Here is a 14,437-nt window from a genome sequence, read left to right on the forward strand (position 1 = left end):
CGTTGTGGGTCGATGATCAGTACCCATTGCTTTTTTTTACTTTTATCCTCTTATACTGATCGGCTTGTTAGCGCAGGCGTCGGTCTGACTCTTTTCCTTTATATTCTTCACCAAAAGGTCGGCTGCTTGCAGACGTCGGTCACGTCTCTGTCACGCACTGTTGGCAAAGGCATGCACCGGCTCCTGAATGTACCTGAACCCGCTCCAGTGTTGGTCAAGTCTTCTCTTGAAAAGAGCTCACACTCGGTGCCGTCTACACTCTCTGGTAGATGTTCCAGAGTTTACAACCCTCCTCGAAAAAGTTTGCCCTCACGGTTTTCCGGACTTGGAAAAAATAAAAGCGATGCGAGAGCCATATCTTTATTTAATTGTATTTCCACCATTTGTCTAGCTTTTGTCCTGACTGGTCGAAGCTGAACAAAGTAAATTACACGTACAGTAAAAGTAATCTCCAATGTTTCTGGCAGACGATAGACGGTTATTTTACCTGTTCCCAATTGAGTTTGGTTATCAGACCAGCACAATCTTTCATGAAACAATGCCTAACGTAACCTAACCTTACCATTCTTTTGGAATCTTTTAATAAGTCATGAACTGAGATCATTATAACTTTTCCGTAGCATGTTTCACTTTCTTTAGGGATTTAAAAGCCCCATAAATACGCAAAATGTCTTCATCCAGTCAATGTTTGCTAGAACAGAATTCAGTAATCTAAGACGTGTGGGGTTTTCACTAACTGACTTCTTTTAATTGAATATCTAAACTGGTAAGGATGGGTGAGTTAGGAAAATATAGCTTCTAATTTACTGAAAAAAATGGAAGGGATAACCTGAAAATTAGCCCTTAGTTTAAATTCACCTGGTGATTAAAGACCCTAATGCTACCTGGGGTTTGGTTGTGTTAGATTAATATTAGGGTAGTTAATCTTAAGATGAAATAAGCCGAGGTGTTAATCATAAGGTGATTTGTGAAAAATTATGTGGCCTCTGTGCATTTGGCACCCCATTGGCACTTTAGAGGAAAATTAATGGCAGTGTTTATGGTAGTGAGAGTGAGAAAAAGAAAAAAGTCATATTGTGAGAACTTTTGAAGAAAAAGTCAAGATATTGTACTTAATAAGGAGTGTTGTATCAAACTCTGAAATTGTCAATTGGTTATTGTACACAAAGGTCAGCATTTCATGACCATAATATCTTGGCCATCTCTTCCCCGTTAGTGTCTAAAGTGATGTTAATGTTCTTATATTATTTCCTCAAAAGAAGTTGTCCTTTCAAACATGTGAAATGACTTATTGAGTTACTAAATATAAATTCAAGAGAAGGGTAACAAAAATATGCATACACTATATTTGTCTTGTATTTATTGGAGCTTCTTTAACTTCATCTCAAGAATTTCTCTCTTCACACCTGATTGAAAGAAAAAAAAATCAGTGCCAAAAAAATGTAACCATCTCTGCAAATAACATATGTTACAATTCAAGGTGTACATTTACTATATATATATAAATTGTGACCAAGTCCCAGGTCGCTGATCTGACTTTCTGCCTCATTTACACACAATTGCAGGGTCTCAATTGTTTCTCTTACTATTGACAACACAACATACATACTGGTCCTGTATATCATTTCCCACTCTTGATTTATTTTTTTCATTTTTGTATTTATTTATGGTTGTCATCATTATTATTTATAGTATTATTATATAATTATTATTATTATTACTGTATTATTATATTTTCGCCCCCCAGGCCGTGATGTGGGTGGGCAGGCGGGTGGGGCGAATCTAAAAATAGCGTCGCGCCGGACACACTCCGCGTAATGGGGTTCATGCACAGCGTAATGTGAGCACGTTAGGTTCTGGCAGGGCACCGCGTTAACGTGGAAACGCGGAATGTGGGACCACGTAAAGCGAGGGTTGACTGTATATATATATATATATATATATATATATATATATATATATATATATATATATATATATATATATATATATATATATATATAACCATTCCCTATACTCAACCATTCAGCACTAACCAATATCCATACAAACATATTTACATGCACAGTAATACACATGTACAAAAGGATGCACAGTTGTGTACATACACACACACACACACACACACACACACAAATATATGCAGATGAACACAAACACCAGTACAGTAGCATTTGTCTTGGGGGATGAATATAAACAGTCATATTAACAACACATGTAACACAAACAAGAAACAGTAATTCTCAAAAATATACATCATACAGTTTCTCTCTCCCATCCTCTGGCACTTACATGGGTAATATTTTCTATGGTTATGTACAGTAACTGAATAAGCAACACTATGGGTATATTGTACGTGGTATATGTAATTACAGTATAATGAGGTTAAACAAAAAAAAATACAAATTTATAGCTTCACACTGCAATCACTCTATGCACATACATGTACAGTAATGTCATTAGTGTCCCTTGAATCATTCTGTGTCATTTGTTTAGGTATCATTGTAAAGGTTAAAATATCTGCTTCACTATAACATTATATGCACAGTACACTGTATTTTAATATTTACTGTACATATCTGTATTATCTCTCCCTATAATTTATGCAACACATGGGAAGTATAATGGACGGATGGACGTACCTTAGAACTTTGTGAGCAGTGAACAAGTGCTTTGGACCATTGCAAGGTAGAATATAAATGGTTTTGTGACATTTATATTGCCCTAACTGCTGACAATTAACATATTCTTTCAGAATAATTTTTTCTTAAATTGAGCTTATGGTCTAAATTAGAGGCTGGCATCTATCGGGAGAGTGTACTGTATTTGAGTTAAAATTTGCATTAAAATCATCTCTTATTGCATAACTCTAATTAAAATATCTACATGGTCTAGTCCTTATGTAAATGACCAGATATAAACAAACTTCATGGGGGTAACGTACCTTCAGTGTTTGTAACAGTTGTCTGGATGTTCAATATATCTTGGCATTTTACTAGATCAATGAACTGCAATGTTCCTCCACCAACACCAAAATAATGACTCTTTGCTGCAAGTAATCTTGTACAAAGTTAAGGAACTTTCTTGGTTGTAAATGTAAGAGATATTGTAACATATACTGTACAGTGATTACTTTTGTATCTCATGGCTACACTTCAACTCTATCTTATTCAATAATGTGCCTAAAGTGTATGCTAATATTTAAGAAACCAGTCTATTCATAAAATAAAAGCTCTAAATAAGCGTAACAAAGGAATCATATGAGAGATGTCTGAAAAGTTCAGGACTGACTTGGCAACTGAAAGCCAAGTGAGTCTGGGTTCTGAATTATTGCCTGCTTGGTTGTAAGATGCAGGCACATTTGGGTGCTGACTTACAACTCTTGCCCATGGCCAATTGGTCCATCAGTGCTACTACTATTTATAAGGTGTAACAATAGTTTTACTGGATTTCTGGGCTATAGTCCATTACAGTATTCTCACAAGTGAAGGGTTCTTAGGATTAAGGGATTAAATCTGCTAGTTTGTCAATACTGTACAAGGACATGATTCACCCAATCCAATGTTCCATAAAAATTACAGAGTTTGACTGAATCTGGCAAATGGGAGTAAGCATGCAGGAAGACCCATAATGCAATAGCTAGTGGAACATACAGAATACACATTCAAATATGTTGTAATATAAGATACCCATACTGTACTATACTACAAAAGCCATTTTCTCAGCCCAGGAGAGAAAATTCTACTTCATACATTAAATATATACAGTACTGTAATTTGGATATCTTTAATAAAATACTTTGGAATAAATTTTTGCATAGCCCTAACAGTCAAAAGGATACATAACACCATCTTGCTTCAGGGAATTAGTCATAAGGTTTAGCAGCTTTTCATGGCAATTTGGGTTGTAGATAGTTTCTGATGTCAAAATTATATCAAATTTATATTCTTGACTTTCATCTTTATTTCTACTTGTTTGGTCATCGTTGGTGAGCTGCTCACTGTTTTGTTTCTTTGTTAAGAGTTTGTAAAAATCACCCCAATCACCAGAGAAGAATGAGGCTTTTGATGTGATATCTGTAACTAGGTCTCTTGAAGTAGTGAGATATTCTGTGGCATTGTTTATATTATTGATTGATGATTCATTAGCTATATTCAATATAACATTGGGTATAGTGATGAAATTAATGACTTCTTCATTCTGGAAAAGATGAAGTACCCGTACAGTATATATACCGTACAGTACTATACACAACGTATAATGATAAACATTTCACGCAACATTCAATAGCTCTGCAGTACCAACTAGTTAACAAATTACCCAATTAAGGCTACCTTTTAGAGTACACAGCATGTTTAGTCACTCTTACTACCTCTGACAACAAATTCTCTTATTTAATACAATCTCAAGAGTTATGCTAAGTTTCTGCTAAACTACAGTCCTTTCAAAGAAGGAAAAAATCTTACTATGTAATTATAAATATATGCATTAGCAGATGATAAAATAAGTCTAGAATTACATAATCCTGGAGAGTGATGTGTGCACCGTGTATAGCAGCATACAGAGCTGGCAGCGCAGCTCCACAACCCACCTCCAGCACCCTGTAATGTAAACCAAATTACTGTACCTACCCTTCTCTTAAGGTCAATGATATATTGTACATATACAAGTACTGTACCTTGGTAGGTTTGTGAGAAAATATCAGAGACATGATACTGGAAACACAAATAATTTTTTCTTTATTCGGAGTCATATTCTCATCTTATTTATTTATTTTTCTGATTATGTTAAAGCCAAAACAATAACGAAGTCAGCGATGTATAAATAATGAAAAAAAAAATCTTGTGGGATAAATTGGCCACAGAACAATGACCAGATCATGTGAGTGGTCCCATATGACTTTTGTCGTGGTAGTGGAAACTTCCAATGAAAGAGAAGGACAAAATAATAATAATAATATCATCACTTATCCTCATAGTGTATAGCCCTGAGACTTTTCTCCCTGTGGTGAGAGTGAGAAAAAAATTACTTTCAAGGATGCTAGCTCCAACCCTCCACTGAAAAATTTCTTGTTGGATCTTAAGAAAAGTGGGACTGGTTCTAGAAGTAGTGTCATTTCCATATTAGCCAATGGCCAATTTACAAAAGGAAGATCAGCAAGGATCACTAAATAGCTTCGAAGAAAGTTTAAAAGTAATGGTATCTTTCTGAGTCTAGTTAGAGTAGATTTAAATACTAATGTGTATGTGCAAATAAATCTCGAATTTGAAAATTCCAAAAAAATCTTAACTTTTTTATCACTATGTTCTCTCTCATTCCCTTTAAGCCCATTTCATCAAGTTTCTCCACTACCTCTTCAGTTTTATCTGCTATCAACATTAAGTTGTCAACATACAACAGCTTCAGCAACAGTGCCTCTTAACACCACAATAAACAGAAGGGGACTCAAGACACCCTTGATGGACCCCTACTTTCACCTCAAATTCCTCACTTTCATTCCATTTACTGTTACAATGTTCTTTAGCCCTCGTAAAATACTATACAGTATAGATGAATGAATAATGAGAAACTGATAAGTAACTAGGCAGATGGATAAACAGACTTATCTTCATTCAGTATTAGCTATATATTATTTGGGCTACAAATTATAGTCTAACATAACAATACAACAACCAATTATATTTAATAAATGAAAGTTATCTTAGAATGCCTCCATAACTAAGTTTATAAAATATTTACCTGCATCCTTTCATCTTGATACCTGAGGCTGCAAAATAGTGAAGAAGGTCCCATGTGCATTCCCACACTTTCAGGCCTCCTGTTTAATGCAAGAAAAAAAAATAGATATGATGATCCTACCAATAACTTCCCATTCCCACATATGACATGCAAGAAGTCTTACAAGAAACTTTAATAAAACTATTTACAGTACTCTATCTTCAACTTATACTTAGGCAAAGTCATTATTTTCAGGCAGATGCCTCATGTCCAGATTGCTACTGTCAGGGTGGTATCTAGTCACAATGATCTTGGCTTCTAAATCTCTTATTACAGGCCGATTGCTCCAAAATTTATCCAAGCGGTACTCAAAGGCTTGGGTGGATGGTGCACTTATGGTATGCTCTTTGAGAGTGAGTTCCCTGTGTCCACACTCCTTTACTTAAATGTTTGCTGGTAGTTCACGCTTAACATAGATACGTTTCCCAAAATTCTCATATTGCACGAATTCATGCTAAACAAATAAAAGAAAGAAAAAATTTGAGAACCATGTAAAAGATGAGAGCTGCATGTTGGAAGGAAAGAGAGACCATGCATGACCAGGGTATGGAACTGTAGCTCCAAATATATAGTACAGTACTGTACTTGCTTGTGGTATCAATCTTCAATTGCAGCACTAATCCATTTCTTGCTTCTTGTTCCTTGAGAAGTTGATGCTACCTGTACTTGATTTAATTCTTGTGTATTCATCTTGGTATTCTGTATTCACAGTTACTATTAACATAAAATTTTTCAGTAAATCATGATGCAATCAGGAGCCATAGTATGAGAAAGTGAATCATGGGTTCCATTTATCTTTAATGCATTATGAGTCACTTTGTTTACCAAGTTGATTCAACTGTGAGATTTCTATTTCACTGATCTGCTTTAACATAAAAATTTGCATGGTGTCATATTTCTAGATAAGACCTTGCTGTATAATTTTCAATTTGAGCCTCTATGTTCAAATTATTGTAATTTGTTTTTCCTCTCATTATGAGACAATAAGGGAGAGTAATGGATACAAAGTTATGTTTGGATGTGTGCAGAAACCAGCGAGAGTCAATGCTTGTACATAATCATTTGGTCTAACCTTCATACACTGCTGGCACAAGGTCACTGTGGTCAGTAAGTGCTGTTGATAAATTGGTCGAAACTCTCAATTTCTTTAATCTTTCCACAGCAGAATTCATGTTCAGATACTTTATCTGCAAAGTAGATACAGTTAATTAATTCAGTTATAACAGTTTGACTTGAGAATATGGTGCTTGATAAAAGTTCAACTCTCAAGTACTGTATTATAGTATAGTATAGTATTGTAAAATAAACCAGGACTTAACATTATTAAGGGGAGTTGTGTTAGTTCCTTTTACAGCATGAGGTTCAGGGGTAAAACATTAGGAAGATCTGCAATTTTCAAGAAAATCTGTCCATTTAAATAACATGGGTACTGTATTGTTCATGTAATTTCAATGAAAATTTGTTCATGCCTCTTAACCATCTCTGCTGTTGAGAGTGATTTCTTGTTTTTATCCCTACAGCATATCACATTTTCAGACAGAAAGAAGCTTCATGTACAGTCCATGAACTCTCTTGAACACGCCCTTATATGCTTCTTATGTTGCAAAAATTATGGCTAGAAAAGGATAAACAAAATTAATAAATACAGTACAGTACAGTACCACACAAGTTAAATTACGTGTTACAGACCCAAATTCGAATAAGTAGGGGAAGGGTTCGTAATACCCAAAACAGGGTGGTAACTTAGGAAATTCATACAATTGAATTTTCGTATTTTGAATGTTTGTATGGCGAGGGATACTTGTACAGTATATAAATAGCTATACCGTATTATACGAATATAAGCAGCACTTTTTTTTTTAATTGGCAAAAGTGGGGCTACAGCTTACTATCAGATACAAATTTTAGAAACACCTTAAAATATCTGTAAGTACTATCAGTACCACCATTACTGTATACTGTACTATCATCACTCGACAAGTTGTTTACCCATGAGTTTGTTTACTTTAGGTTCCTAAAATGCTTTTGAAGTGGCATATTCCGATAAATATTCTTTAGGTCAACAGAGGTCATCAAAAAATTCCTCTTCATCGTCACTTTACCTGTTCATGCATGAACATCCTAAATCTAGTATAATTTATTTTGAAAATCACCCACTGAATGTTTAAAATACAGTAATTAATTTTAAGGCCTCTGATGATTAATGAACATGGAAAAGCCTTGTCCTACATTGATTTGGGCCTTATGGATGAAAAATGTTTTTCCCTAACAATCGAGCCACTAAATTCTTTAGGATATCTGAATCATATTGTTTTGCAACAAAGTTATTGTGTGACTTCACCATCTTCTATCTAAAACTATTTTAAGGGGTCATTGTTCCTGTTTTCAGAATCCTCTTAAAAGACTCAACCTATCACCTACTGGAAGATCCCTGGCTCTTGTGGTCATGATAACCCTCACCAGAAAGAGAAAAGGAACCTAAGTCACATAAGGAGCACAGAACTGAAGTAGGACAAGTGCTGGTATGCCCAAAAACAACATGTATGATGTCTTTCACTAGTATCAATTAAATCTGCACTAACAATGTTACAATCTGCCACTTGAATCACTCTAATATCTTCACTGATTCCAAAGTTAAGGTAATTTGAAGGTTTGCAAACTTTAACTGGTTTTTCTCTGTTTTTCATTTATGGCACTTGTCATACTTGGATATGTCATCTCTAGTCACAATAATTAAAGTTTGTGTACAAAGAGCAAAACATAACTAAGGAAGACTAGCTAATTGTGGGTTGTCATAAACAAAAACTCACTTCTGTTTGATCTATTGTAACTGCTTCAATTACAGTGTCTTCAGAAAGTGATTGGAGATGTGTTGGCAATACTTCATGTTTCTGTGCTGGTATCCAACACTGTGAATTTAGCTCTGATTCAGATGCTACAGCAGGAGAATCTGCAATATAGTATAACACATTATGGCGTGAGCAATCATTAAAATGTGCAAAAAGATTACGGTATGTGAAACAAAATGAAGAACTGAATATGAAATATTTTCTGACTGAGCCTGGAAAGTATGACATATATGCCTGCAATTGTCTGTGGGTTAGATTAGGTTTCAACAGTGATTTGGAACTTGAAATTCTTATGAGAATAGTTTTGTTTTGTTTATTCTCATAACAAAAAGAAGCCACAGCCATTTAAAGAATATTTACCATAATTTCTTGTTGCCTTACCATTCTGCTCCTCTGTTTCTAAATTAAAGTTGAACTTAAACATGATGCATTTGTTTCTGCATGTACTGGTTTACCTGAAACATAAATTTATACTCAATGTAATATTAGACACCAATGAACAATAAACTTGTCTCAATGTACAGGAAACAGACAATTCTCATTACAGTACTTATGGCAGACCCATAGCCAGGCATTTTTGTGCCCTGGGCAAGTTTCACAAACGGTTTTAATAAAGATAAAGATGATGATATTAGATGATAATAATAATAATCATAATAAAATTCACTCAATAAAATTGTCATACAGGTTTATAATTGGATAAGCATGTTTATAAACTATACAGTTCAGTATGAATAAAGACAATGTATAGGTACAGTGCAGTACAGTATAACTGTACAGTGTCAAGCCAGTGCAGATAAACAACAATGCTAAACTGAACAGTAAGGCAATGTGACCAGGGAGAGCCGACAAAGCTGTCAGGTGCTTATTTTTTCTTGATTTAGTGGCTGGGGAGGAAGGAAAAAATAAGATATGGAATTAATTGGAGAAGAACAAGAGGTTTGGGAGGAAATGGAGAGTTGCTTCAATGGAAGGACCAGTTGAGGGTGAAGAGATAGGAAGAGAACTGGGAGGGGGGTAGGATGATGAAAGAGGATAGGCTATGTAGTGAATATTTTGCCGTGACCGGCTAAGTTCCTACTAACGCTATTTTACTGAGAGTGCTCTCTGATTGGCTAAGCATTTTCTGTTTAATATGACGGGGTATCCGCCCCCCGACTAGGAAGTTAGGTAGGTTTCTGTTGGTTAAGTCAGGTTCTAGTAAATGTTGCCTCTTTTATAATATTAAGTTTCCATGCACAACAGAAATATGGCTAGGTATGTTTACAGCTACACAACAATTGACTCATGGCTAAATAAATGCCAAATGCTGCCAGTCACGGTCAAACATAGTTCTCGCGTTGTTTGCTAGAACTGCATGGTATTTTGTAACTTTAGTCCTATAATTCTTAATGATAAATCTGGCAACACATGTGAAACCTACAGAAAATTACAAGACAATTTTCTTATATGATATTTCAGTCGCAAATGCATAATAAAGAAGATATGGTGCTCGAAAGTTTTGGTTAGGAAATTAACCTTGACATTGCCATTATCAGGTGACCCGCTGTCATCTTCAGAAATCCAGTTGCTTATGTGCTGGACAGCTCTGCTCATGACCAATCACATAAAAGTAACATTTACTGTTAGGTTAGTTTAGGATGCATATTTTAGCAATGAAAATGTTTTTCCTATGTACTTTGCTGCTTTGAATGAATTTGACCTTCAAAACTGGCGAAAATCACCCGTTTGTGAGTTTCCTCCCTCTCAAAACCCCCGGTTCCCACGGGGGTCCCCAATTAGGGGTGGGGTAGGGTTGTCATAGCTAAAAAAAATTTGATTTGCGACAGTTTTGACATGGTCAAATTCATTCAAAACACAGCAAAATACATAGGAAAAATATATTTTTGAGATGCTAGAAGATTAAAGGAATAAAGTAATATTTACCTAATGGACAATTAGCCAATCAGAGCACATTCACGGTAAAATAGCGTTAGTAAGAACTTAGCCGGTCACGGCAAAATATCAACTGCCGATAAGCTATGGTAAGGAGGGGGAGGGGGGGGATTTGCAAACTGACTGAGAAGCGTTAGGGTTAGGCTAGCGTAGTCCAAACCATTATTATTTAATTATTATTTTTTTTTTTTTTACAGGGATTAGCCCACCCGGGAACAGGTCACTGACCCACATCGGAGCCTGAGGGGCAAAAATGTAATAATGATAATAATAATTACTGTATAATAAATATAATAATTCTAATAATTCATAGTAAATAAATAAAATAAAATATTAATGATAATAATAATAGTAACACTATTACTAATAATAAAGAACCATAAAGATAGAAGAATGAAAAAAAAGCTCAAAAGTGAGAAACAATATCTGTATGTTGTGAAGTCAATAGTAAGAGAAACAATTGGGACCCTGTAATTGTGTGTAAATGAGGCAGAAAGTCATATCAACAACCTGGGACTTGTCACAATTTTCGTGATGCCATATGGCAGCAGTGTCCACCGTTAGACAACACATTATGCTTCCAACAGATAAGCGAAGCTGTGTAAAACACCAAATAGAAAACGTCGTAAACATACTCTTTAGACTAAAATATTTCTCTAAAGTTTAATTGACTGCACTCAAGCGAGAAGCAGATCCACACCGCTTATGGCAGCATGTTTTGGTCGCTTCTCCTCGGGTAAACATGACGCAGAACCCGGATTTGTAATTACTGTATACTGTAATATGTTATCATGTATAGTTTCTCTTATTAGGAAAAGCAATAATAATAATAATAATTCAGTAAAATTACCATACAGATTTATAATTGAATAAACATGGATTAGTGCTGATGACACTATAATAAGGCGTGCAATTGAATCTGATGAAGACTCCGCAAAACTACAGGAAGATCTAAAAAAAAAATCGAATGGTCTGGAAAATGGCAGATGAAATTCAATGTGGACAAATGTAAAGTACTTAGTCTAGGAGATGTAAACAGAGAAACCAGATATCAGATGAACAACGATGTTATACAGAAATTCAAATGTGAGAAAGATTTAGGAGTAATGATAAGTACTCAGCTAAGTAGGAATCTTAAGCCAAGTAAACGATGTGCATTTGCTCGAAACAAGGCTAATAAACTACTTGGGTTCATACAAAGGAGTGTTAGTTACAAGACTAGAGAGGTCATTCTAAAACTATATCTTGCGCTTGTGAGACCTCACTTGGATTACGCAGTTAAATTCTGGTCACCGTATTGCAGAATGGATAAAGAATCCCTAGAAAGAATTCAGAGGAGAATGACAAGACTAATCCCGGGCATTAGGAACTTTGAGTACAGAGACAGGCTAAAGCATCTTAATTTGTACTCCCTCGATAGACGTAGAGTGTGGGTCGATATGATAGAGGTGTATAAATTAAAGTCAGGGCTAAACAAAGGGGACATTACAAAGGTACTCAAACTATCCTACCAGGAGCGAACTCGTAACAATGGTTTTAAATTAGACAAATTTAGATTTAGGTGCGAAATAGGAAAACATTGGTTTGGAAATAGAGTAATGGATGAATGGAACAAGTTACCAAACCTCATCATTAACTCGAATACGCTGGATAGCTTCAAACATAGGTTGGATGTATATATGAGCAATAGGGATTGGGTGTTAATGTGACTGCCCAGTATGGGCCAATAAGCCCGCTGCAGTTTCCTCCATTCTTATGTTCTTATATTCCTATATGTTAGTCAATGTGAAAATTTTCCGTTTCATTTTTGTTAGATTAGGTTATTCAACTGAGAACTGCAAAAATAAAATAAATTAAACTCCACAGTGAACCGAACCTGATCTAACCTAACCTAACCTATAGACAACATAATAATGTAAAACGGAACAGTTTCACGGGTATTTTACTGACTGCCTGATTTGACACATTGACAGTAACATAATTATTTACCTTATGGCTACGTACTAGAGGTGGCCATGGCGGCGGAAAGAGGCCATTGTTCTTGATCATTTTATCTAGGTCTTTTTTTTTCCCAACATTGTACTGTTCTTGATTCCACAGCTTCAGCTGGTAGACACTTCCATAGGTCTACCACCCTCTCTGTGAAAAAAAATATTTCCTAATATTTGTTTTGCTTGATAATTGGCGAGCTTGTAGTTATGTCTCGTGTTGATTTGTTAGCCCTAAGGCCTTCAGTCTACTGGGATAATCGAGGTGACATAGTTCCGGAATCATCTTAGTCGCTCTGTGTTGCACCTTTTCTAGGGATGTTAGATCCTTCTGGAGGTAGGGTTTCCATGCTCGTATACAGCAATCCAGACTGGGGCATTTTCCTATCTTTGTACTCAAAGGTACGCTTTATAATTCCCAAATCTCGATTTGCTTTCCTCGTTGCTACCCCGACTAACTGTTGCGCCGCTTTCAGTGAATGATCTAATCACAACCCCAAAATCTTTCTTCTTACCGACAGTAGCCAGGAAAGTGTTATTAACAGAAGAGTTTTTGTTTAGGGTTGTTGTATCCGTGAAAGGTCTTGCATTTCGTAATGTTAAAGAGTATTTGCCAGTCTCGAGACCATTTGAACAGCTGATGCAGGTCTTCCTGCATTGTTGCGAAGTCGTCTTGACTTGCTACCTTTCCAAATATCTTCGTGTCGTCCGACAATGAGGCTCGATGTCGTTTATGTAGATCACAAACAGGCTGGTCCAAGGATAGAGTCTTGTAGTACTCCACTGAGATTTTTTTTCATTAATAATGCACTCCATTTATTATCAATCTTTGTTGCCCGTCTTCGAGCCAGTTGTTAATTCATACCATAATCTTGCCTCTGATTCCATGTGCTTAGATCTTGGAGGTCAGCATAAATATAGATATACAGTGCACGTAGGCCGTGGGAGTATACAATTTCCTGTGTGCCGAGAGAGTGCAGGTAAACAGTGAGGTCATTTGACCAAGGATAGCCGACAGAGCTGTCAGGTGCTTATTTCCAGGAGGGTCCTTTTCTTAGGTCTGTAATCAGTAATAGTATTTTATGTCTACAAGAATAGTAGTGAAAGTTTTTAGATAAATTCAATTACTGTACGTTACGATTGGACTATCCAAGGCTGGCGGATCATTTCAACAATACAACATGTCGTGGTTAATAATATAGGAACTCACTCTCTTCTCTTGCTGGAGCTTCATCTGTTTTGTACTGTATTTTTTATTATTATTATTATTTATTTTTTTGCTTTGAATTGTTTAATACCATAACTTGTTTTGGTGTGAGCGATCGGTCACGTCTCTGTTACGCACTGTTGGCAAGTACTGGGCATGTACTGATTCCAGAATGTATCTGTACCTGCTCCAGTGTTGGTTAAATCTGGTTTTGAATGAGCTCACTCGGTGCCGTCGCAACGCTCTCTGGCAGATTGTACCAAAGTTCACAACCCTCACTCTGATGTGCACAAACAACTCTGAAGAGTGGATCGTTATCAATACTAAATGCATTAAGTAAAGAAAGAACTCATAAAACTAATGAACAGTCTAAATTGACAGAAGTAGGTTTACGACTTGCCTCTCTGGACCTTTTGGAAATCTGACGAAAGATGGATGGGCTTCTGTTGGTTATGGTGTTGTTGGAACAATTCATCCTGCATAACAATTGTATCCCACTGTAGATGGTTAAATAATTTGCACAGAACAAAACAGTGCAATCACCAAAATGTGCGTCTCCCTCCCTCCCTCCCTTTAATTTCTGCAGCCACTTGGCAGTGCCCACAGTCGGGGGTGAATAAGTTCGCCCATTGGAGTGAGCCATCCTCCTACAGCAGCCTTCATTTTTAGGTTCCTGTTTA

The 14,437-nt window shown here is 36.0% G+C and overlaps 1 protein-coding gene across 3 annotated transcripts; it reads right to left on the reverse strand.

Moving 5' to 3' along the window:
* Window positions 1-1,343: 1,343 nt before the first annotated feature.
* LOC121859147 (histidine protein methyltransferase 1 homolog) lies at window positions 1,344-11,310 on the reverse strand. 3 transcript variants are annotated; one of them, XM_042355875.1, is made up of 9 exons: window positions 11,198-11,310; window positions 9,009-9,082; window positions 8,589-8,728; window positions 6,851-6,965; window positions 5,740-5,818; window positions 4,520-4,601; window positions 3,842-4,200; window positions 2,945-3,060; window positions 1,344-1,406 (listed from the first exon to the last, which is right to left on the reverse strand). In XM_042355875.1, exons 2-9 carry the CDS (start codon window positions 9,049-9,051, stop codon window positions 1,360-1,362), a joined length of 981 nt encoding a protein of 326 aa, XP_042211809.1. In that variant the 5' UTR covers window positions 9,052-9,082; window positions 11,198-11,310; the 3' UTR covers window positions 1,344-1,359. The 3 variants fall into 3 exon arrangements, with proteins under 3 accessions (XP_042211809.1, XP_042211810.1, XP_042211811.1); XM_042355876.1 differs by lacking the exon at window positions 11,198-11,310 and adding an exon at window positions 11,073-11,175; XM_042355877.1 differs by lacking the exon at window positions 8,589-8,728 and having other exon boundaries at window positions 11,198-11,290.
* Between the last annotated feature and the right edge of the window lie 3,127 nt (window positions 11,311-14,437).

Source organism: Homarus americanus, unplaced genomic scaffold (genome assembly GCF_018991925.1).
Source record: "Homarus americanus isolate GMGI-L3 unplaced genomic scaffold, GMGI_Hamer_2.0 scaffold50924, whole genome shotgun sequence".
NCBI classification, from domain to species: Eukaryota; Metazoa; Arthropoda; class Malacostraca; order Decapoda; family Nephropidae; genus Homarus; species Homarus americanus.